At 39.8% G+C, this 26,608-nt stretch overlaps 2 protein-coding genes across 22 annotated transcripts; both read right to left on the bottom strand.

Moving 5' to 3' along the window:
* Positions 1-134: 134 nt before the first annotated feature.
* On the bottom strand, positions 135-10,427 carry iqck (IQ motif containing K). Of its 21 annotated transcripts, none has more exons than XR_012400631.1 (12): positions 8,675-8,715; positions 8,492-8,580; positions 8,365-8,414; positions 8,141-8,207; positions 6,815-6,941; positions 5,553-5,605; positions 4,827-4,904; positions 3,287-3,365; positions 2,606-2,720; positions 1,396-1,728; positions 1,212-1,284; positions 135-1,077 (listed from the first exon to the last, which is right to left on the bottom strand). XR_012400631.1 is itself a non-coding variant. In XM_073943621.1 (10 exons), the coding sequence occupies exons 4-10, from the start codon at positions 8,197-8,199 to the stop codon at positions 1,562-1,564; spliced, it is 717 nt and encodes a 238-aa protein (XP_073799722.1). In that variant the 5' UTR covers positions 8,200-8,207; positions 8,365-8,414; positions 8,492-8,580; positions 8,675-8,715; the 3' UTR covers positions 1,339-1,561.
* On the bottom strand, positions 9,687-24,518 carry LOC101886309 (uncharacterized). Its single transcript, XM_073945291.1, has 8 exons — positions 24,430-24,518; positions 23,048-23,253; positions 16,119-17,001; positions 15,632-15,699; positions 14,284-14,485; positions 13,294-13,520; positions 12,039-12,834; positions 9,687-10,086 (listed from the first exon to the last, which is right to left on the bottom strand). The coding sequence occupies exons 2-8, from the start codon at positions 23,100-23,102 to the stop codon at positions 9,906-9,908; spliced, it is 2,412 nt and encodes an 803-aa protein (XP_073801392.1). The 5' UTR covers positions 23,103-23,253; positions 24,430-24,518; the 3' UTR covers positions 9,687-9,905.
* Positions 24,519-26,608: the final 2,090 nt, after the last annotated feature.

The raw sequence follows: 26,608 nt of genomic DNA, 5'->3' as shown, positions 1-26,608 counted from the left end.
AAAGTCCTCCGTCAGTCCGTCATCACAGGGCTTCAGTATCCTTCTTCTTCTTCTGTTGTTACTCCCTCCAGAACTGTGTTGAGCATCTGTGCAGCCGCTGTGCACATTTAACCACAGCTCGATTAGTCAGAGAATATCCTGCACAGGATTGGTTTTAATGTGATGTAGAAGAGATACAGCCACTCTACAGCCTGTGGGAGCATTTACTGTTCCATATACAAACTATAATATTATAGTCTAAACATAAAGCAATCGACAACTTTATATAAATTGAAAGCTTAACATGTCTAGTTTCCATATCTGGTGCGTGATATTTGATAGATATTACTGAGCAACAGATATGTATTAATCTACAACAATGCTACTTATCAGAGTCGTACAGCATTACTTTGCTACAGCAATCCACATGTACGTTCTTTAAGAGATTATATTCACATCAAATACACCAAGCTTTTCATACTACTTTAAAATGTGATGTCTACTGTACAAATATTGTCAAAAGTGTTTTAAAATATGGCTCATACTGCTAAAAACAGAGAGAAAGGTGGCGCTCTTGTGTGGTCAGCAGTGTAAACTGGATGTGGTCATGACTGGTACTGCAGCCAAACTCCACGCTGCTGAAGGCTCTGATTTAGAGATATCAGCTTCAAGTTTGGAGTATAATTTGGTCAGATATTTAGCTTTGAGTTTCTGCCCATTTTAGGCTAAATGTTTTGTAAAATACAGTCAGGTCCATAAATATTTGGACATATTCTAATATTTTCAGCTCTCTACACCAACACAGTGGATCTCAAATGAAAGATAAAGCTGGTGCTGAAATGAGAATGACCCGAACATACTGCAACAGCAACCTAAGACGTTTTGAAGGAGAAGTGGAATGTCATGCAATGGCCAAGTCAATCACCTGAGCTGAACACGATTGAGCATGCATTTCACTTGCTGAAGACTAAACTGAAGAGGAAGTGCCTCCAGAACAAGCAGGAGCTGAAGACAGAGCAGAGGCCTGGCAGAGCACCAGCAGAGATGAACCCAGCGTCTGCTCATGTCTCTGCGCTGCAGACTTCAGGCTGTAACTGACTGCAGAGGATGTGTAAAAAAAAAAAAAGAAAAGTGAAAGTTTGATTTCTGATTATTATTCTGTCCAATTAATTTTGGACCCTTAACAAGTGGGAGGCACATATGCAGACTGCAGTAAATCCTCCAGCGTTCACCTGATGTGGATGTAAACACTGCTGACCGTCTGCAGGTGAAGCACGTCTTGATCATTTCTCATCCATTGTGTTGCTGTATAGAGGCAAACACATTTACAACGCATCAATTTCCAAATATTTATGGACCTTTATGTCCTTTAATGAAACATATTTATTGTTTTATTATTAAATATATATGCAGTACATTCAAAGGATGCTTGAAGCCAGTAACCATTGACTTGCACAGTAGGAAAGCAAACACTACAGCAGTTCATGGTTCTAAACATTCTGCTAAACATCTTCTCCAGTGTTGAACAACAGACAGTGTTGAAATGATGACAGAGCTGTGTGTTTGTGTGTGAACTGGCCCTTTAAGATGCCGCTGTGTGTGTGGAGGGCGTCAGGAGCTCTGTTTTCTCTGCTGGAGTCGGTGTGTAAAGCGCTCTGTTCTGCGGCGTCGGCGGCACAACCTCAATATACACTCCAGCCTCCACATGCGGATCCGCGCCGTCCACCAGCGCATCCAGCTCTGACCACACTACACACACACACACACACACACACACACACACACACACACAGTTCAATAATGCAGAAGTACACAATCACTGATCACACTACTTTAACATATCAGCTTTACAGTGTGTGTGTGTGTGTGTGTGTGTGTGTGTGTGTGTGTGTGTGTGTGTGTGTGTGTGTGTGTGTGTGTACGACCGGTCAGCTGTATATCATATCTGTCAACATTGGGATGTGAAAATAAGAGATATGCCCATCATAATCAAGGATATTAATACAGGAAAATGAGTGAGTGAAGATGGCGTCTGATGATGAGGGTAAGAGTTTTCCCTCCCCATAACATGGCGTTTATATCATGATCAGTCCAGCAGGTGGCGCTGATTCCCTTATACAGCATTATTAGTTCAAATAGATTGAAACTGTTTATAAGCTGTCTGACTGTTCTATTAAAAAGGTCTACATGTAGAATTATACACTATATTATGGACTTAACCATGTTAATTCGGCAGGTCACTGTATAACAGTGGTTTCTTCAGTAGACCAAAACTAATATTTCTTAAGGAGGCTGATAATATTGACCTAAAAACATCATTATAATAAATAAAAACTGCTTTTATTGCAGCCAAACAACAAGAAATAAGAAGAAAATCTGTAATAGGAAATGCTGTGTGAATGCCCTCGCTCTGTTCAACATCCTTTGGGAAATAAAATAAAAATTATTTCCCATTTTTCCTACAGTATATATATTTATTGATATCTACTGTACATGTAATTAAAAACAAAATGAGCCGTTGTGTGAAATCCTATGTCTTTTATAAATTATTTCCCAGGTAAGTTAGCCAGAGCAGGAGTTCTGTCACAGTAATATCTGAAAGGGAAGACTCTGATGAATGCTGAACCTCTGTTCTCCTGATGCGTCCAGAAATCCTGAACCGTTTTGTTGATGTCGCAGCTCTTCTCCCGCAGTTCCCTCTGCCACTGCCGCAGCTCCTGCACCTCTGGATGAGCCCGCACCTGAACACAGAGGACACACACACACACACACACACACACCGCATCCACTGCTCACTCAGCTGATTTTTACTGAGAGCTCATCTGCTGAAGAAAGGGATGGTGAAAGACATACATCAAGCTCTACTGTAAACCCAAACAACACTACGGCAGATCTTGATGTTCAATTCAGTGACTGATTTAGTGACTGTATCTTAGTCCCTTTATTCATCAGGGGTCACCACAGCGGAATGAACCACCAACTATTCCAGCATATGTTTTACACAGCGGATGGCCTTCCAGCTGCAACCCAGTACTGGGAAACACATTAGAAACCACTGAAAGTAAATTAAAAGTTGCATCTGCATATACACATGTGGAAGGTTTATGTGCTTTGCTGACTGTTTTATGAACTGTGCAGATGAGCAATGCAATTATATTAATATGAAAGTACATTTAAGTAGCTTTATTAGTTACAAACAGCGTACAGAGCAGAGCGTCTCTACAACAGCTCAATCATAATCAGATGTACAGAACACACCTCTGTGAACACGTTCAGTGACTGTACTGATGTGTTCATGTGTTTGTACCTTATATCCCCTCCAGAACGCCTGGATCAGCACTGCAGCCTGCTCAGGTGTTGGAGGAACCTGGATCTGCGGTCTGGGACTGACAAACACAAGCAGACGTTCACATCTCATTTCCACTACGTTACACCAAACACCAAGAACATGTCAAGAACATTCCCCTCCTCTAATACACTACAGATGATGTTTTCATTACACTATCACATAATAACACTATAACATTACCTCATTTAAAGATCACTTGGTCATTTATAATACTCATATTCTACACGTTTTATTCGCCGTCACATGAAGTTGTACTGAACAATGGCATTTTCTAACTCCATCAACAAACGGATAAAGAAAAGCAATTTAAACTATTTCTTTTACAATTTAAAATGATTTATTTATGTGATTATATATTTATTATTTGATTAATGAACATTTTAAAGCAAGAATTCAAGTCTGTCTGAAGTGGAAGCTTCTGAATGCTTGTGTCAGTATGTTAATGAACTTCACACTGGAACTGAATATTGATTAGGGGGCGGGGCTTCCTTCAGCACTTCATGGTGAAGTCTAGAAGGGATACGCGGCCGGCCGGAAGTGTGATACACACATCAGCATAGCAGCATTCTTTATCACACTGTATAACAATAATTAATATTTTTACAGTACTGTTACGGTTGGGTTTAGGGCTGGCTTGGGGGCAGATGTTAGTAAATAATATAAATCATTATCATTAATGATTAATCATTCAATCTAGCCACACACCATTCCCTCATAGCAGACTAACAGTAGGAGAGGGTATTAATATGCAGTTGCTATGGAAACCCTCAGGTTGGTGTAAACAGAAGGAGCCAATCCAGACACAGAACTTAAATCAATCCAAGATCATCAAATCTGGAGCTCATCTAACACAAGAACTTACGATAACAGTCTAAAAACTAGCACACCCAAATGCACAGTGCTCAGCATATATGCGTACAGCCCTCACAAATCTCTCTTCTAAATTCATATGTTTAATAGGAAGCTCTACAATAATATATCTGTGCATATACATTAGATTAGTCCGTACTGAAGCCAAATCTGCAGCTCATTTAACAAAATAACTTGTGATAATGCTGCAAAAATTAGCAGAGCCAAATTTATATGTTATAGAAACATTTAAAATGCAAATTTAAAAAAGGAAAAATCAACAGAAGCATTGATTAACATAATAAACTATTACTTTAATCAATATATCTGTTTAATAAATCTGTTTTGTTTAAACGCTCAAAAATACTTCGCCTATATTCACTGAGAAATAGAGAAAATATTCATTTTCAAAAATGGGCTGTACTCAATTATGCTGAGCAATGTGTTAGAGAAAATATTAAATAAAATGTTAAATGTAAATGTATTATCTTTCCATTTCTGAAGATGTTCAGTGACTAAAATATTATTTTATTGAATATATATATATATGTTTATAGATCTGTTTTTGTTTATTGTTGAGTACTGTACATATATATATATTTATGTTTATTTATTTGCACAGTTGATGTTAATTAAACAATACACTTACTGTTTGGAAAGCCAGTTCTGGACAAACGGAATGTTCTCAAATTGTGTCGGCATTCTGTCTGTCCAACGTGGGTTTTTACTGACAAATAAGAGAACTTATATAAATAAAGGATGTACAGTTGAACAACGTCCTGTAAAATATTTATCATCTTTAAAATATTTCCAAAGTGATTTTTAGCAGATTTTCTCCTCTAATGTTTGTTCTTCTGGAGAAAGTCTGATTAGTTTTATTTGTGCTAGAATAACAGCAGTGTTTAATAGTGTTAAAGTCATGTTAAGCTCAATATTATTCTCCCCTTCAGCAATATTAGTGTTGGATTGTCTCCAGAACAAACCACTGTTATACAATGACTTGCCTAATTACCCTAACTTTACCCTAATTACCCTAGTGAAGCCTTTACATGCCACTGTAAGCTGAACACTAGTGTCTTGAAGAATATCTAGTCTAATATTATGTGCTGTCATCATGGAGAAGAGGAAACACATCAGCTGTTAGAGATGAGTTATGAACACTGTTATGATCAGAGATGTGCTGGAGAAATCTGCTCTCTGATAAACTTCACTTGGGAAATATTTTAAATACTAAAAGTTCACAAGAAGGGAAACTATTTTGACCTAAACTACATATTAAAATACATTTAAACACACTGAGCCTTTTCACCGTATCAATAACATTCACAACTCAATGACTGTAAGACACCAGCAGCACTGTATATTCTCCACTCACTTGTACAGCCATTCTGTAAGGAAGTCACAGCCATTAAATGTCCTCCTTTTCTTCTAAATATGTAAAAAAATGAATTATGAACAAAAGATTTAAACTGTGATGAGATTATACAGTGTTTTATATTAATATCTGCAGCTGAATGTATATAGGATTAAAAAGGTCACACTTTATGATAAGCTCTCATTAGTTTTCAGATGTTTTTCGTTCATGTATTCGACATTTACTGATGCTTTATTAACATCTATTAATAAAGGCAATGCATTATATTATTCAGTTATCATGTAAACATGGTTAACCTGCAGCTATACAGTCAAGAGGTGATGTCTGTGTGTACTCTACCTGACAGAAGTCTTGTGGCCTATTCAACTTTTAGGAACAGCAGATAATAACTGGACTCTAGTTGCTGATCTGGTGTCAGAAGTGTCTCTATGAAAGGTGAAGGCCTCTAGATTTTGCTGATTTGAGCTCAATAAATCTGATCATGTGTTGATGTTGACTGATTTGATGAGGACAGTGCGCTCTGACTCTGCTCAGACTAAAGTGTCATCACTGAACAGAAATAATGTCCAGTATAGAATATAAAGTCCTGCTGCAGTGGAGACAGAATGAAGATTGTGTCTGACTCCATCATGAGCTTGGAGGACTGCATCCATACATCTCTGACATGACTCACATCACTGATTAATAAAGTCATCTGGAATGAAGAAGAAAGCCTTCAGCAGGATCCCAGAGTTCATCAAGAGTCTTTGTGTTCATCTTCAACACCTCCTCCTTCATCTGCTCAATAATGTTGATGTCTGGTGACTGGGCTGGCCAATCCTGGAGCAGCTTGAGCTTTGATGTGGAGGCTGAAGTATGAGCAGGAGCGCTATCCTGCTGGAGAATTGTCCCTCTGCTGTGGTTTGTAATGTAATGGGCAGCACAGATGTCTTGATACCTCAGGCTGTTGATGTTGCAGATACTGAATGAACCCCAAACCATGATGTCTCCTTCACCAAACTTGACTGATTTCTGTGAGTATCTTGGTCCATGCTGGTTCCAGTAGGTCTTCTGCAGTATTGGTGATGATCAGGATGCAGATCAGCAGATGATCCAGCAGAGAAATCCACCTTCTCCACATGATCATCTGGAAGTCCAGTTATGATCTGCTGCTCTCACAGCTGAGATCCTCCACAGGACTTTAGTCAGCTAGTGTAGATGTTCAGTGAGGTGTATTTGTGTATTAACTGTAAATATAATGAAATGAATGAGTGTAAGCTGACCTGTGTGCAGTGGTGCTTCAGTGATTCCTCTAGTAAAGCATGCAGCGCCGGCAGCAGCACCGGGAACACACACTCCTCCAGATAACACTGGCTGAGCCGACGGCAGAGGCGCTGCGTATCCAAAAACCTGTTCAGACAAAAACTGCATCAGTTAACCAGTTCAAAGACGGTTTCTGTGAAGCCCTTGATCATAATGAACAGCTCTGTAGGCCATTATTATTTACAAATTATACAATAAACACATGCATGCAGCATTGATGAGTACACTCCCTCATGAGAATCAATATTTCCATGCATTTCTCAGTGAATATAGATCATATATTTGGGTGCTTTTACACAAAACAGTGTTATTAAACAGCTATGTTTCTTAAAATAAGAGTTTGCTCACTGAACATCTTTAGGAATAGAAAGAGAATACATTTGATTTAAAAGGTGTTAATGCAAATGTAATTTTTATAAAACTGAAAGATATATCTTCACTGTTAATGTCAGGATTTGTCATGTTTATTACAATTTCATTTCATATTTTCCCTCAACATTTGTGCATTTCCCTGCAGTGTGATCTTCAGTAGTTTTTGTTAGATGAGTTGATCAGTTTAGTCGTCAGTGCTGACTAATCTAATGTATCTGCACACATACAGTCGAAGTCTGTCTTTATATGCAGCAAAGAGAAAATAAATCAGTTATTAGAGACGAGTTATTAACACTATTATGATTAGAAATGTGCTGGAATCTGCTCTTCGTTTCACAGAAATTGGGGAAAATAATAATATTTCTGACAACTGTGTTTGCACATTATTCACTGATTTAGAAGCATTAATAAATCATGCTGTATTTATAAAGATGCAGTTTGCATTGTTAAAAGCTTATGTTACAGCTACAAAAACTTTTATATTTTTAATAGAAGCCATGTTGCTTTATAAATACTTACTAAGTCATAATACGGTTCTTAACACATATAATGCATCATTTATGACTTTAAGCTAAAAACAAGATATAAATCAGTGTATTATGAGTTATGAACGAGCATTCAAATACAATATATCCCCTATAAAGATTAATGACACTATTATAAATGCAGAATGGTTCTGTTGTAGTTGAGTCTTCATACATGTATAGGATTGTGATTATGCATGAATATAAACGGAGCTATACTTTATTAATGGAGCTATTGTATTATGAACAAGGGCTTTAAAGAAACTGCTTGCGAAAAACTATCTATGGGAAATAAAATGACAAAAGTAACGTGAATTATCAATGTATGACCAACAAGCAAGAACATAAAGGAGGAAATATATACAAATAATCCGGATAACTATGAATTACTCGGTTTGAGAGGAGCATCCGATGTGGAGCGGGTAGAAAACAGAGTCAGACTCGCTCATGTTGGTCTCTGAAATAACAAAACAGGAGAAAGATTTCAGCCCATTCATTAAACTACCCCCGTATCAACCCTCGTGATATTCACTGTATTTAATTAACCTTACATCCACACAAAGCGGGTTATTAAGACTTCATGAGGGAGAAAACATGCTTAGCTTTTAGCTCACCTTTAGATGCGGCGATACGGTCTCCAACACTTTAAAAACAAGACTAGTTGCTGAAAACACAACACAGTGTGCTCGTTAGATTAAAATAATGTGGCGTTAAATCAAGACACTCGAAGATTCCGCTCACTTCCTCCTCCTGTCAGCTTTGCGTTACCGTGGTGGCAGTAACCAAGGAAGCAACAACACGAGCCGGGATTCAACAGACACCTTTGCTGCCTATTAAAAGCACGTTAAGTTACTCGTTTGTGAATAAAAAGTGCATATTTTGAGTATATAGCAGAAGATTATAAAAGCATTGGGTCAGTCTTACTCATTAACGGCCCGTTCTGCTGCTTAGTCACGTGTCCTGTCAATCATCTCCACTCATCAATCAGAGAAATCGCCTCAGGTGTTTGTATTGTAATGAATTCAGAAGTTATGGCTAAACTCCTCTTTATACTAGCTCACATTGTAGCTGCAGATGAAATACAGCGTGGGAAACGTGATTTAAGCGTTTTCCAGCGTGATACGTTAATTAACAGTCATTCAAACGTCTTTACCAAAGCCTCTCCACCTAACGGTCGGACTCACGCGTCCGCCATGTTTGTAGTTTTTACGCTTCATTTTTTTTACGCGCGTTTCTGGTTCTTAACAAACACAAAGAAAGGGAATGTGCCTATATAGCACAATGTAATCTCGGTATTTGAAGCTGGATCTCACTGAACTACTTGTTTACTGTAATATATTCACCTGCAATAAACTGTAAGAGCTCACACATCACAAATAAAGAAAATACACTCACCGGTCACTTTATTAGGTACGCCTGTCCACCTGCTCATTAACTAATCGCATGGCAGCAACTCGCTGCATTTCGGCATGTAGACATGGTCAAGAGGATCTGCTGCAGTTTAAAGTGAGCATCAGAATGGCGAAGAAAGGGGATTTAAGAGACTTTGATCGTGGCATGGTTGTTGCTGCCAGACGAGCTGCTCTAAGTATTTCAGAAACTGCTGATCTACTGGGATTTTCACGCACAACCGTCTCTAGGGTTTACAGAGAATGGTAGGCACTGGCACTGCTGTTGCAATGGAATGTTCTATTGAGTGTCGCCTCTTGGTCATTCTAAGCTATTTGGTACTGGATTGTAGCTGGAAGGGCATCCGCTGTTGTTTGAATAATAAAGACACAGAATTAGCTCCAGCATACATGGGTTCTTAACTTTTCCACTCGCAAGCAAAGACTCTAGATGTGCAATAAATGACAGCAGAACAGAGAGCAAAATGAACGTGTGCGCAATTGGGTAAACTGCATAACATTTTATCATCATTGACAAAAACAACTCATTATTTTTCGTATTTACAATCTATTGTTTTTAATTACTGTGTACAATGTAAATTTTCCATAAAACAAAATATTTTGATTAAATTATAAAGAAACAAAAATTAGGCAAGGTTTGCTTGCTGCGCTGTGAGCAATAGGTCCAACAGAGAAAATCTCATATGATTTCGACATCACTGGCCTGCCATGATTAAAGCACTGGTCCAACAGTGGAAAAGCAACTACTAAGTGCACATGAATGGTTTCTCTCCGGTGTGGGTCTGCATGTGTTTATAAAGGGTTGATGAGTGGTTGAAACTCTTCCCACACTGAAAGCAAGTAAATGGTTTCTCTCCAGTGTGGATCCTCATGTGTCCATTAAGGTTTGATGATTGGCTAAAACTGGTCTCACACTGAGTGCATGTGTATGATCACTCATGTTCTCGCTGTCCTTCAATAAACTCTTCACTGGAGCCTGATGGGAATATCACAGTGTTTACAGAATGAAGGAATGAGATGGAGACACAAATGAAAGGTGGCCAGATAACCCGTGAGTAACGCATTACAGAAGTGTTTACAGCCTAGCATCGAGCTAAAAACAAGAGACTATATTAGCATTGAGCACATATGTTAAAGCAGTTCAACCCGCAAGATAATTGCAGCAAATCTGCGAACGCTACAAAGGTCAGATATAATACACTTACTTTGAATAGACGCACAACACCCGAAACAGAAGAGGAGTTCTGCAGGCTGCGCTCTGTTCTTCTGTGGAGTTTAACTGCAGCTGGCATTCATGGGTTGCATCGCTGCCACCTGCTGTTTTCACTCAGTCTTCATTCTTGTTTATTATATTCGCCCTTCCAGTCAGTCCTGGATCTTCCTTGACCTTCACTCATACTTTCCATCACAGTCTTTAGATGTCACGCAGCTGATCTTTTAACTCTTGCATCTCTTCTATGTATTTTTCCACTTGATGTGAAGATGTGTCAGACTTGTTTCTTCCACCTGACCTTCATCGCATGACCCAGATAACCACTTCATTCATTGTTTTTCCTTCAGTTTAGGAAAATCCTTCAGTTCAGGGCTCGCCACAGTGGAATGAACCACCAACTATTCCAGCATATGCAGGGCTCCACGCTAATATTTTTTCTGCTGGCCTGATCGGATCAGTGATTCAGATTTTTACTTGCCCTTACTTGCTATTTCAAAGTCACATATTTTAAATAATGTGTCAAAAGCCAAACATAATTGTGCGCACACATTTTATTCAGCGTAAGGTTTTTTAAATACAACTGGGAACTTTAAAAAATACAATTGTGATGCAGCTAAATAAAACAACAAACAATTATTATAATTGTTTTACATTCCAATTGGGTTATAGAGCAAAAATATACCAAGTCAATGTGAGGTGGACATCTGCTTTCAGTGAAATCTAAGTTTGGTTTCATCACACATCTGCATCCGCCAAATGAGATGAGTGTGAGGTCATTTTGTGACTCTATTGTTGACTTTTGTTAACAAATCAGACTACTTTAACATATGAATAGAAGGGCATCTGCAGCCTAAAACATGCCAAAGGAACCTGAATCAATGACTGAATGAAATTAGGCTCTTTATAACTGAGATAAGGAGAGGGATCTGTGCAGCCAAGCGAAGTCAGAATCCTTAATTTGCATAGAGTTAATTAGTTTAAAAAGTTATAAAGCAAAACATTATAGAGTGGGGGCAAAATATGCTACATAACAATAAAATTCACCCAAAATTAAGACTGACCTGAGGTGATAAAACCACAAGTGCAGATCACATATACAGGAGCTGGTCATACAATCAGAATATCTTCAAAATATATTTCAAGAAGTGAAACTTGTATAATGTGTGCATTTATTCCTCACAGACTGATATATTTCAAGTGTATAACTCTGACGACAAATATCGAAAACCCATAAAATCTGTATCTGGGAAAATTAGAATATCTGGACAGTGTGAGCATGCACAGCACTCAATACTCAGTGTGGGCTCCTTTAGCCTGAACCACTGCAGCATTGCGGCACAGCATGTAGTTGTTCAGTCTGTGTCCGGCACTGCTCAGGTGTTCTGAGAGCCCAGGTTGCTCTGATAGTGGCCTTCAGCTCTTCTGCATTGTTGGCTCTGGCATATCTATAGCATCATCTCTACGTCGTGGTTCTTGAATCACTGACTCCAGCTGCAGTCCACTCTTTGTAAATCTCCCCCAGATTGTTGAAGGGGCTTTGGTGCATGGTTCTCTCCTGAGTGCGGTTATCCCTATTGCTTGTATGCTTTCTTCTACCACATCTAATCTTTTGGACAACTGTCAGATCACTACACAAAGATGTATACAAGACAAGGGCAAAAGCAGCTACTGAGTGCATGTGAACGGTTTCTCTCCGGTGTGGATCCTCATGTGTCTATTAAGGTTTGATGGGTGGCTGAAACGCTTCTCACACTGAGTGCATGTGTATGGTTTCTCTCCAGTGTGGCTCATCATGTGTAACTTAAGGGATGATGATAAGCCGAATCGCTTCTCACACTGAGTGCATGTGAATGGTTTCTCTCCAGTGTGGGTCATCATGTGTATTTTAAGAGATGATGTTAGGCTGAAACGCATCCCACACTGAGTGCACGTGAATGGTTTCTCTCCAGTGTGGATGCTCATGTGTTTACTAAGGGTTGACGAGTGGCTGAAACTCTTCCCACACTGAGTGCATGTGAATGGTTTCTCTCCAGTGTGGATCTTCATGTGTAGATTAAGGTTCGATGATTGGTTGAAACTCTTCCCACACTGAGTGCATGTGAACGGTCTCTCTCCAGTGTGGATCATCATGTGCTTATTAAGGTTTGATGACTGTATGAAACTCGTCCCACACTGTGTGCATGTGAATGGTTTCTCTCCAGTGTGGATCCTCACGTGTTTACTTAGGGCTGATGACTGGCTGAAACTCTTCTCACACTGAGTGCATGAAAATGGTCTCTCTCCAGTGTGGATCATCATGTGAATTTTAAGGCTGCTTTTTCTTCCCAAACTCTTTCCACACTGGGTGCAGATAAAGCGATTCTTGTCTCTTCTTTTTAAAATATCATCAGTCTGTAAATGATTGTCCTCAATTTTGACATGGTGTTCCTCCTCTTTTACCTCCTCATACTCTTCAATTTGGTCTGAAATAAAAAGTTCAGTTTTTAGTAAGACAGAAAAGACACTGTAAACATTGACTACAATCTTTAATTTTGATGCGCATTGATGTAAAATAAATCAGATCATGTTTAGTTAGATTTTGTTACATTGACCCCCGGGGTCCATTAGCATACATACGCGCAAGTGAATTCTTAACTTGATTGAACAAAAAGTCATTTTTGGTCATATTAATGAGGCACAGACATGAAAAGGGTATATTTTATTTGTTTATATTCATAATTAAAACAAAACAAATTGTGTTTGTTAAATTTGTAGAGCAGATCCACAAAAAAAAAAACACCCTCTCAATGTCATCATAAACTCCTTAGTTTACACCCTAGGAAATGCACACTGCAGGGGTATGGTCAGATATGCGCTGTAACGCTAGAAACAGATAGTGGAATGCCTTCTTCACATGTGGACAGTTTGGGCATACTCGGAACTGCTTTCCCTCCTGAGATGCTGGACGGTTTGCCAGATTCTCTTTGAGGCTGACTGGTAGTCTTCCTTCATGGTCTTCACAAACTCTTCCCAGGCGACAGTAAGCTTGGCCTGTCGGTACCGATCAGTTGTCTTGAGAGTCCTATAAGCCAACCAAGTCTGGTAGGACTCCTTCTTCAGCTTGACTGGTGTCCACCACCGGGTTCGTGGATTGCCACCTCGACAGGCCCTACAGGAAAAGCTCCTCACCGCTGCGTCAACAATGGAGTTGGAGAACATGAACTACTCGGTCTCAAGGTCTCCAGCCTTCCTTGGGATCTGGTCAAAGCTCTTCCGGAGGCGAGTTGAACATTTATTGTGGTTCAGCCAGACGTGGTGATCAGTTGACAGTTCTGCCCCTCTCTTTACCCGAGTGTCCAAAACATATGTGCAAAGTTCAGATGATGCAACCAATAAGTCGATCATCGACCACCACCCTAGGGTGTCCTGGGGATGTTTGTTTTGGACAAACTGTGAAAAACACAGAAGTCCAAAAACAGAACACCACTCAGATTCAGATCAGGGAGGCTGTTCCTCCCAATCACAATTCTCCAGGTACCACTGTCATTACCTATGTGGGCATTGAATCCCCCCGGTAGAACAATGAAGTCCTCAGTCTGAGCACCTTTTGCTAGACAACACCCCTCCAAAGGACTCCAAGGCCAGGGTAAAATTTTTTTCACTCAGGGAAAACTCTCAACACATCGTAGCTAGGCCTCTCACTGTGGGCAACTCCAGAGTAGAAGTCCAGCCCTTGTCAGAAAGTTGAGATCCATAGGTGAAGTTGGCTATCTCTAGTCGATACCATTCAACCTCCGGCACCAGCTTGGTCTCCTTCCCTCACAGTAAGGAGACATTCCATGTCCCAAGAGCCAGTTTCTGTGCCTGATAATTGGGTTGTTGTGGTCCTGACTTTCGACTACCACTCATTCCACAATACACCAGCACCTTACAGCTGCCCCTGCACGTGGTGGGGCTGCAGGAGGTTGGTCCCACATTGCTCCTTCGAGTTGAGCATGGCAGGGTTCCATGGGATTAAAACCCAGCCACTTGCATATGAGCCCCAACCCCAGACCTGGGTGCAGTGTGAGGGCCCGACTGTGCCGTAGCAGGTGACGTCAAGGCCCTCAAAGTTTTTGGTTAGCTGACCAAAAGCTTTACACACAAAACACAAGTGCAGAGTACCCTTTCTTGGAGTCCTTCAGAGGGATGCTGAGAGGTGCCGTGACTAGGGAATCTGTTGTTTTACTAGGGGACTTTAACATCCATGTAGGTAATGACAGTAATAACTGGAAAGGTGTGATTTGGAGGAATGACCTTCCAGATCTGAATCCGAATGGTGTCCTGTTGTTGGACTTCTGTGCTAGTCAGTTTTTCCATAGCAAACACCATGTTTGAGCATAAGGGGTGTCCATCAGTGCACATGGCACACACTACGCCAGAGGTCAATTATCGACTTTGTGATTGTTTCATCTGATCTCTGATTGTATGTCTTGAAACTTGTGTAAAGAGAAGGGCAGAGGGTGGTGAGCTGGATCCACTGACAAAGGAAAAGAGCAGACAGACCTGGCAGGCCTAAACATATTGTCGGGATCCTCTGGAAATGTCTGGCTGAACCACATGGCAGAAGCATTTTCAACTCTTACCTTCAGAAGAACTGTTCCAGTGACCAGTTCCCTGCAACACTCTACAAACCTGGTGGTGGACACCAGAAAGCATGCCATTAAACTGAAGGAGTCCTACCAGGCTTGGCTGGCTTGTAAGACTTCCGAGGCAGCTGATAGGTACTTACAGCCCAAGTGTGCTGTAGTCAGAGCAGTTGGGCTAAACTAAAAAGAATTCAGGGAGACTATGGAAAATGACTACCTGGTCAGCCGCAAAGAGATTCTGGTGAACCATCTTGTGCCTCAGGATTTGTAAGCAGTTCCACACAAACACTGTTTACAACAAAACCTGTGAAGAAACTCGACACAGAAGTACATAGAAACCTACAGACAGCTCACATTGCAGATGGGTTATTGCAGAGCAACACAAACAGAAGTATAAATGCATGACTATGCAGAAGGTAGGCACCGTGGATCACGGCAATTACTCAACGTAGAAGTACAAGTCAGCCTTAACACTGATGGGGTTCTAGTATCTTGGGGTTCTGTTCAGGAGTAAGGGAAAGATGGAGCAGGAGGTTGAAAGGCAGATCGGTGCAGCGGCAGCAGTAATGCGGTTGATGTATTGGTCTGTTGTGGTGAAGGAGCTGAGCCTAAAGGCAAAGTTCTCAATTTTCTAGTCAGTCTATTATCTTACTCTCATATCCCCCTGAGGAGGTTTCTTGGGAAAGGGAATTCTGGGGTTTCCTGCTGAGACTGCTGCCCCTATGGCCCAGCCCCAGATAAGTAGCAGACAATGACATGATATAGAATGCACTTTTCTAACGGCAGAGTAGTACATTTAAAATTCAAATGCAGTACCTACCAAGTAGCAGGCGATTTCTGAAATATCTTATATTTCCATTGTTCATGGACATGCGTGACCATTATACACTCGAGTCTTTTGCAGCACTGCATGTTAGAAGCCATGTGAAAATATAACGATTTCAACTTTCACCCACAGCAGCACTCGTTTGTCACACATACTGTTAGTTTCCCTGGGAAAGCACAGCCCTTGTGCTTTACTATATGCAGCAACATGAGAGCTGAATCCACTCAAAAAAGTAAACGTAGTATACTACAAAGAATCTTAAATCAGAAGCAAATACACAAGATGAATGAATAGGCTTTCCCAACGTCAGGGCCAGGTATACTGCAGACGCAGAGTCTCTCTAGTGTGGATCCTCAGGTGTTTTCTAAGGGTTGATGAATGAGTGTAACTCTTTCCACAATGAGTGCAGGTGAATGGTTTCTCCCCGGTGTGTATTCTCAGGTGATCATTAAGGGGTGATAAATGAGAGAATCTCTTGCCACAATGAGTGCATGTGAACGGTTTCTCTCCGGTGTGGATCTTCAGGTGTTTATTACGGGATGATAAATGAGAGAAACTCTTCCCACACTGAGTGCACGTGAATGGTTTCTCTCCGGTGTGGCTCCTCAGGTGATCATTAAGGTGTGATAATTGAGAGAAACTCTTGCCACACTGAGTGCATGTGTATGGTTTCTCTCCGGTGTGGCTCATCATGTGGGCATTAAGGGCTGATGGATGATTAAAACTCTTCCCACATTGAGTGCATGTGAATGGTTTCTCTCCAGTGTGGATCCTCATGTGTTGATTAAGGTTTGATAACAGAATAAATTTCTTCTCACAATGAGTGCATGCGTATGGTCTCTCTCCAGTGTGGATCCTCATGTGTTGATTAAGGTGTGATGATTGGCTGTAACTCTTCTCACACAGAGTGCATTTGAATGGTCTCTCTCCAGTGTGGCTCATCATGTGTAGACTAAGGTGTGATGATTGGCTGAAGCTCTTCCCGCACTGAGTGCATGTGTACGGTCTCTCTCCAGTGTGGATCCTCATGTGAATCTTAAGTATGCTTTTTCTTCCCAAACCTTTCCCACACTGGGTGCATATTACATGTTTCCCGTTATTCCTTTTCAAACTATCATCAGTCTGTAAATGAGTTTTTTCCTCAATTTTGACATGATGTTCCTCCTCTTTAATCTCCTCATACTCTTCAATTTGGTCTGAAATAAAAAAGTTCAGTTTTTAGTAAGTCATGGAAACTCATCAAAAGCTGAAGTGAAATGATATTGAAAACATTGGCTAAGCAAACTGTAATTTTGATGCATATTATTGTACAACAAATCAATTTAGGGATAAACAAATGCATTGTGAACACTTTCATTTCATTCCTTTACACAGCATTAGCACTAAGGCTAGTTTTAGTGCCAAATAAATACAGTCAACATACTGATTCTGGCTTGTACTACCAAGAATGTAACAATAACAGATATATTTAGTGCAAAATTAATGCATTCGTCAGCACGCAGTACACTGAACACCAATTCAAGGCATTTTAATTCATAACAACATAACACGCACAAGAGAAAGGCTGTAACGCGTGTTGGTCTTTGTACGTAAACTCTTCAGTTCTTACCACACGCTGTCTCGTGGGCTTAGTTGCAAGGAAGACACACAGAGCTCGACTGGCAGGTATTAAGCCATGATTTATTAAACATACAAGGTGAAAATCTTAAATCAGCCACAACAGATTGCAATTTCTCTAGTCTTCTCTCTCCTCTTTTCAAACCTTCTCTCACACAATCCCAATCGTGGGTCTCTGATCCCGTGATACTATTCCCAATCTTATTTAAAAGGCATGGAAATTTTTTTTATCTAGATTATCAATCTAGAAGTGTCCTCATTTCTAGAACACAGTTCAGCACAAAAACTCCAGTATCCAGTGTTTCAGAAACACCTGTGGACAGTCCTGTGTCAGGTGCTCTCCGAGTTTGGCCTTCTTCTATAGGACCAAATGATTGGAAGATTTCAGGTGAGCACAACTGAGACTGGGATTGTAAGTGAAGTTTCAATGGAACCGGACGTGTAGGGAGTCCTGATGGCACAGGTGTGATGTGGGGTGGTGGGAGCCCTGACAATGCATTTAGTGTATGTCTGAGCAGGGGAGGGAGAGGGGGTAAGGGTATGAGAGTTCTGTGTGTCAGTAATGTTCAGATTCATGCGAGTGTGAAGAATTATTTTTGCTTTTGCATGAGGTTTAGATACATCGCAGACTTCAAAATTAACTGGGATGGATCTTTCAAAGGGGCATATGAACCATAAAACCTTGTAAGGGCCTAACCAATGTGGATGCAGTTTGCTGTGGAGGTCAGGGACACCATGCTGTGGTATATAGTGGTATAAAACTGCCTCTGAGTGAGCTGCCTGAACTTTTAGTGGGTAGCGATTGACAAACTCGGTAAATAGGTCCATCATTACTAGGGCACAACGATCACCCTTAGTGGAAATAGGCAACTCTGTTATCTCTGCAGCCACTATTTGGAATGGACGGTCGGGAGTGATAGAAATAAGTGATACCTGCACCCTAGGCACAGGAGAACACCGCAACTGGCAAACTGTCATCTCCAAAAGAGTTATGCAAGTGTCTGCATAACACATCATTGTGAATAAAAGGTTGATTAAAATATGTCCAGGGAGAAGGTATGGGGGAAGTCTCACATAGTCTCCATAAGTCCACATTCCACATAACTCCACATTCCAATTACTTTGAATTAGAACGAGATTTGCTGTTGTGTGACTTGTAATGGTTGTAGGCAATAGAACATTTTGTTAATGTGGTTGTTACTGAAACTGTGGACACATCGCCCTGAATGTAATGGTCAGATTCTACAGGATGAGTATCTGGCTGCCTGCGCATAGCATCTGCATTAAGGTGTTTAGCTCCATCTCGATGAGTGACATGCCAGTCATACAGGTCCAATTCTATGGCCCAACAAGCTCGCCTACCAGTAGGATCATGATCAAGAGGAAGTTTCTTAAGACCGACCAAAGGTTTGTGATCCGTAATGATAGTGAATGGGTGTCAAGCAAGAAAGTGCCGAAAGTGGCAAACTGACCACACAATGGCAGACAATTCTGTCTAATGTTGACCATTTTCTTTCCGCAGCAGACAAGACATGACTGGCGTATGCAATCACACTTTCTTTTCCTTCTATCTTTTGTGAAAGGACAGAGACCACAGAATGAAGAAAAGCATCCGTGTAAAGTAGAAAAGGAGCCAAAGAATTCAAAAAGGCTATAATAAGTGAAGTTAGCTCCGGTTTCAGTGTAGTAAAAGCTTAATTTGCTTTACCTGACCAAGTGAATAGAACTCCCTTGTGGATAAGATGGTACAAGGGTTCAGCCATCTTAGTGAATTGTCTAATCAATCGATGATAATAGGAACAGACACCCAGAGAAGCCCTGACCTGTGTGGCTGATATTGGAATTGTCCATGTCTTCACTTTATCTATGTTGGATGGGTCTGGCTCAATCCCGACACTGGAAACACAGAAAGGAAATAGAGGAGCTTACTAACTGGCACTTGGATGGTTTTGGACCAGCTGTAAGAAATCTCTGAAAAACTTCATGCAAGTCCTGTAGGTGTTGTGGAAAATCAGCACTGTAGATGATAATATCATCCAAGTAGATCAAACCAATGCTCCAGTGCAGACCTTGAAGCACAAGTTCCATTAACCGCTGGAAACTGGGTGGTGCATTGGAGATGAACATTGGCATCATGCAAAATTGATGATTTTCCCAGCACCAGTGGAAGTCTTTTCTTTGTTAGGCTCTTTTGTCAGGCTCCAGAAAGCCTAACAAGGGGTCCTTCACTCAAGAAAGAGGGTGTGAGTCTTTAAGGGTAACATCATAGAAGCGTCTATAATCAACACAGAGCCGGTTTGTGCCATGTTTTTCTTTTTTCAAACAAGAACAACTGTGGCTGACCATGGACTTTGGGACTCCTCAATGATGTTGTGGTGTAAGAGCTTTGACACCTCTTGTTGCAGTGCAGCCTGAGCAGCTGTGATGTTCAATATGGGCAAAGTTTTATTGGAGCTGCGTTACCAGTATTAATGCTCTGTGTGATCAAGTTTGTCTTGCCGTAGTCATGAGAAGGAGAACTAAACATGTCAGAAAATTCTGTCAGCAGGTTCTTAAGCTCTGCTTGCTCATCAGCATTTAGTTGACCATCCTCCAAATGCACATCCAACATTGACTGGCCATGGAGAGCTTCACTAGAAGTCACAGCTGAGACTAATGCATACTCATCATGTGCATTGCCAGTGACTGAGAAAATCTGACCTAATGGGCATCCATCATCAAGAGAGACTTGTTCGTCAGTTTGGTTCACAACTCGAACCAAACCTCTGCCTTTTTGACAGGTGGTTAACGTTCGAGCTACACCTAATGTCATAAGTAGAGGAGGGAGTTGTACACCCACATATGTGTCAGTGAAAACATTCGCAACTCTCTTATCTTTGACTAAAATTAGGACTACCATTTCTGACATTGGCAGGATAGTCACCCGAGTGACAGTGATTGCTGAACCTTGTACTGGATTGAGTGAATGAGGTGGTGAAACACAAACGACCTGCTGATAGACTGAGTAGACCAAGCTGGAATAGATCTACGGCAGTCATCCCTAATAAGTGAGAGACCCGAGCCTACTAATGTATGAAGTTCAGTGCCGGGCGGTGTAATTTGAAGAAAAGCTCTGGACGGAGTGTTATAAACAACCAAATATGAGTGGACCACCTTTAAGGATGAAGCTGGCATTTGGTCCCCAATGGCAGCTTCTACTGGTTCCCCGGGTGTGGCGAGAAAGGAGCTTTCTCTCTGTGAGACAGTGAAGCGTTTGTGTCATGTGGGCGAGGAGGTATACCTTGATGACTTTTGAGACTGGGGGGTGGTGACAGAGAGCCATGTCTGCGATAACTCGAATGTCTGTGATGTGGACTGTGTGAAGGTGAACAAGAATAGTGGAGAACATACTCGGGGTTGTAATCAGAGCGGTGCTCCCTTGAAGATGAGTGACCTAACCTGGCGTTGACATAAGGTATGTAAGGGGTCTGTTCGTCGAAGGGTGTGGTGTAAGAAGGTTGTGGCTCACAACTACAGGAGTAGCTATAACGTCTCTGGCAGGAGAAGTTGTTAGTCGGGCTGATCTCTTGTTTGAAGTAGTCACGGCAGCGGCGTGTAGAACAACAGTCGAGGGTGCAGTTGACCTGTGTGTGTGTGTTGTGCAGTACAGCAGCAGTCTCTACAGTGATGATGATCATCCAAGTCAAGCTGGCGATGGTGTGTTGTGATGTCGCAGTCCACAGCAGCAGAGGACTGATGTGGAGAGTGTGTGGAAGGCGTCACCTTGTCCTGGAGCCCTAAAGTCACTGTCACTTGAGTCGTGCGTCACTGTTCATCTCCCCTGCGCTGGTGTTTGTATTGCGGCTGTGAAAATCAGCTGTAGCGCACATTATAAAACATGCAAATCCTTCCCTGCTTCACCACTCCCACCTGACACTCTTGGTGATCTCAGCTCTATACATGAGTGACAATAGTCATGAATAATTCACACCTGCAGAGACAGAAGACACTCCCCCACTCACCCATCAAGGGTAATGTAAAGCAATGTCCATCTGCAAAAGCTAGACCAAACTAAATGCTTGCTGTATTACTCGCTGTATGACCATGCAAACACTCCAGGTAAACGATGTACAGCCCTCAGCATATAGAAATACAGCGCTCTCAAATCTCTCTTCTAAATTCATGTTTAATAGGAAGCTCTACAATATATTTGTGCATAAACATTAGATTAGTCAGTACTAAAGCCAAACCTGGAGCTTATCTAACTTTCGATAATGGTCCAAACACTAGTACAGCCACATTTATACGTTATAAAAAAATATTAAATACAAATAAATAAAATAAAAATTAAAAAAGAGGAAAAATTACGAGACACAAAAAAAAAAGACATTATTTAGCTTGAATTTAGTTGTGTTATCTTTCAACCTCTCAATGTGTTTGGTGATAAAATATTATATTAAATATTTTTATAATATATCGGTTTAATAAATCTGTTTTGTTCAAATGCACCAAAATACATCGCCTATATTCACTGAGAAATGGAGGAACATATTCATTTTCAAAATGGGCTGTACTCCATTATGCTGAGCACTGTATGTGCACTTTTACAGCATGCACAAATATATATTTGAAATGGTATAAAACCTGTTTGCAAAACTGCTGTAATAACAACTTTCTTTAAATATAATATATTAAGACCTATATATATATATATATATATATATATATATATATATATATATATATATATATAACAGTTTCAACTACTGTATAATAAATAAAAACTAAATTAAATCAAGTTAAATGGCTCATAATTTCCATTTATTCTTGGGAATAAAAATGAAATGACCTTTCTAGCCAGTGCACTGTTTGTTTTTGGGCGTGTGGGCAACTTTAGTCATTGTTTGCTATAATGACGGACACGGTGAGGTGAACTCTGCCAGGAGAATTCTATAGATAACCTAACAAGACAACGTTTGTTTTCAAAATGAGTTGGAAAGTTCACCTTCCAAGCTTTCTGCAGGTATCATCATGTATTTAAGGAGAGAGTGTCTCACATGGACGAGTGTAATAACAAAACCTCATGGACGTGACCGCATTATAAATAATGAGCTCAGACTGAGAAACTAGACATAGCGTTGGTTTCATACTGATTATTAAACAATGTTTGTTTTTAACATGCACTCGCTGCATTTAAAAGTAGACACTTCAAGCTTTCTATAGATATACGTGTCATGTCTTTGTTTTGTTTTCGTGGAGTATCAGTGCATTTTACTGACGCGTTTCTAAAAACAGTTTGCGGAGAGAGAAAAGAAAAAATGCCTACACTGTTTATTATCCTTATTTTGCAAAAGCACACATGTCTGTTGTCATTGTGAGTGTACACAATAAAAACCAGACACCTAACAGATTCTTAAAATAAGATTCTTTTTAAGATAAACCTTAAAAAGTTTTAAATACACACGTTTACATCTACTTTTTTCCTTGTTTGAGAATTTTAAAGTAAAAAACAAAAACCATATTTTTCTCAAAAATAACACATACATACATACATACATACATACATGCTGCTCACATACTATTGTAGCACAGTCTGTGCTGAATACAGAAAAAAAAGATTGTTAAGAATCAGGAATAAACACCAACCTATTTGTTGTTCAGTGTCTTCATGTTTAATTCTGCAGGGTTCTGGATCACTCATGTTCTCGCTGTCCTTCAATAAACTCTTCACTGGAGCCTGATGGGAATATCACAGTGTTTACAGCTGAACTGGAGGAGGAGGAGCTTCACTGGAGGAGGAGGAGCTTCACTGGATGAGGAGGAGGAGCTTCACTGGAGGAGGAGGAGCTTCACTGGACCATTATATAATTTAAACATCATTAATTGGTTAAAAACACACAAATAACAGCAACACTGATAAAGTCTTATAAGCTCTTTCAGTCTGATCAATGATCAATATTGTAAAATTCCTCCAGAAAACACATTTTTAAACATTTGCCTTCAAATATTTCCTGAATAAAAACACTCTCTAATATGATTTAAAAATATACATTATATTAAAATAGGCTTTTCTTCCTCTTTTAATGAATATGCTAAATAAGGCTTACATTAATCCCTCTATTTTAATAAACTATCTGTAGAGTTGAAACAAGCACTTAGTGAAGGAAATAGATGAAGAAACAAATGAAAAGTGCCCAGATACAGGGTTTAAATTTAAGATGTTTAAGGACCATTATGAATGAAAGTTTAGACCCATAAAGGGCTCAAGGCTAATGAATTGTTCAAATGGCCCAGATGGAAAAGATGCCCTTTCCAAAAAAATTATTATAATTTAATAATGCAATAATACATTAATAATAAAAAATTTAAACATTTTAGATTTTATTTCTTAGCTAAATATTTAAATATTGTGTAAAAACAAGCAAGCTCTACTTGTGTCCATACACTTTTTTCCAACATAAACTTACTTTAAAATAAAAATGAACAAATGTTATAAAAATTAAAATAACTATAATAAACGAAATATTTGCACAACAATCTGTCCAGGTCGGTGTCTTCAACAGTAAATACATGGAGAACTTTTACACAAATGTTACTGTAAGGAAAATAATTAAACCATTATGATAAATAGAGTTAAAATGACCTTTTTAATAAAAAGTGTAAAGTTTTATTGAGATGATTGTTGGTGATTGTTTGGGTTTTGGCCAGATTTAGTAGCAATACATGAACAAAGGAAAATTAAGACCCGTTTAAAAAAAAAGATTTCAGACCTACAACACAATATTGCCGTACTTTTAAGACTTTTTAAGCCTTAAATTTATTTTTTTTATATTTAAGACATGTTAAGACCCTGCAGAAACCCTGCAGATAACCCGTGAGTAACGCATTACAGAAGTGTTTACAGCCTAGCATCGAGCTAAAAACAAGAGACTATATTAGCATTGAGCACATATGTTAAAGCAGTTCAACCCGCAAGATAATTGCAGCAAATCTGCGAACGCTACAAAGGTCAGATATAATACACTTACTTTGAATAGACGCACAACACCCGAAACAGAAGTGGAGTTAAAGCAATTCAACAGCAAACAGCAAAGCTCTGCACTCTCCGCCTCACACTGAGCGCCGTGGGCGGGAGATTTGCCTGCACGCTGATTAGAGAAAGCCGATTGGCTGCCTGCAGACCCTCAGCGACAACTGATTGGCTGCCTGTATGTCAATCAGTCTCTGGCGAAAGGGAATGATTTGTAGACAGCAGATTAATTATTTGTATTTCTTGTTTGCTTTTGTTCATTGCTAAACAGGACTTTGCATTCATTTTCCTTCAGCTTAGTGCCTTTATTCATCAGGGGTCGCCACAGCGGAATGAACCGCCACCTTTACATAAGAAGAAATATATATTCTTAGTCTTATTTAATTAAATATAAATGTATATACATAAATATAAATTTTTAAAAAGTAGAAAACTGTTTAAATACTTTTCTTTCTTAAATTCAGCATAATTTTTAGACGACTTCTGTTACAAAAAGTCTTTAAAAACTGTTGAAGAGTGTATGGGTAATTCTTCAACTACGGGCATTTTTATGTCCTTTGATCATATGTCCAAAAAATATATTTTTTTGATGAAATTCCATTTCATTTGTCAAACTAACAATAAAACCTACTTTTAAAAAATGTACCAGCTTTCTATTATATTTTTCATATTATTCAACCTCCGTTTAGGTGTCAAAATCACTGTTTTAAGCTTATCGCACACCCAGAGTTTTAAACTTCAACAATGAAAATATCATTATAAAATATTATTTATCTGGTAACTATTAATGTATTTTAATGAAGCATTAGTGAAATAGGTTAAACATTTTATAGTTATTAATGTGAGACTATTATCAATATTAATTTTCATACAAAATACAGCTGCCGCACAGTATCAGTGTCATTTCCAGCACAACACTGTAATGTCACTGTAAAAAGTTTGTGTGAAAGATTACTGAGGTGGTGTCTATGTAAATGAATAGAGCCATCTGAGCACATGTTCAAGATGGAGGGAATTTAAATTATCATCCACAACACACGAAGAAAAATCAAGATAAATATTGCTGGATAAGGAAATACATTTATTCTACGTCGTTTCCAAACATGCTGCACCTTCAAGTGAGTTTTTAAAAAACAAACAAAATGAAGGTAAAGAAGAGTGCTTTGTATACATGAAAAGCTAGTATCAATTCAAAGCTAATCGATGAAGCTATCTTTAATCATTCTACAATAAACTGTAGAAATGTCATTTCCACCACGCTGCCCCCTGTGGTAGTAATGACATTTATAGTTTCAAAACACAGTTAATATGGATTGAGAAAGTACAGGGGTTTGATAATGTCACTGAAACACTGGCCAATTTAGTATTGGAGGTTTCATGGCTAAATTTGAGCAGCTGGTGGCCAATCTTCATTGATTTTACACGCCACCAGTAAGAGCAGAATGTGAAGGTTTAATTAGCAGAGTAATTAATTAGCACACAACATTACATGGTGACATATCAGAGTTCCAAAGAGGACAAGTTGTTGGTGTGCGTCTCGCTGGAGCATCTGTGACTAAGACAGCAAGTCTGTAATGTATCAAGAGCCACAGTATCCAGAGTAATGTCAGCAAACCACCAAGAAGAGGAACCACATCCAACAGAAGTAACTATGAATGCAAGAGGAAGATGTTTGTAAGGGATCTCCGGTTGCTAACATCGCCCAACTCACAGCTAAATTAAATGTGCACTTCAGCTCTCCTGTGTCCACCAAAACGGTTCATCAGGACCTCTACAGGGTCAATGTACATGTCTGACTGCTATAGCCAAACCTCTGCTCACACGTGCCAATGCTAAATGCCTGTTTCAATGATGCCAGCAGCAGAAATCTTGGGCTGTGGACAGGTGAAAGATGCATTGTTCTCTGATGAGTCCACCTTTACTGTCTTTCCCACATGCAGGGGAGTTACGGTGTGGAGAAGTCCCAAAGAAGCGTCCCACCCAGACGTCGATGCCCAGAGTAAAGCATGGGGGAATCAGTGATGGTTTGGGCTGCAATATCACACCCTTCCCTAGACCCAAGACTGGTGTTAGATGGAGCATCTCTGCCAAAGACTACCAAAGCGTTCTGAAGTACCATATGTACCCAGTGGTCCAAACATTGCATCCTGAGGGCAGTGGCGTGTATCAGGATAATA

The sequence above is a fragment of the Danio rerio genome, chromosome 3 (assembly GCF_049306965.1).
Source record: "Danio rerio strain Tuebingen ecotype United States chromosome 3, GRCz12tu, whole genome shotgun sequence".
NCBI classification, from domain to species: Eukaryota; Metazoa; Chordata; class Actinopteri; order Cypriniformes; family Danionidae; genus Danio; species Danio rerio.
Note: the sequence above shows the minus strand (reverse complement) of the source record. Positions and strands in the feature narration are given on the sequence as shown.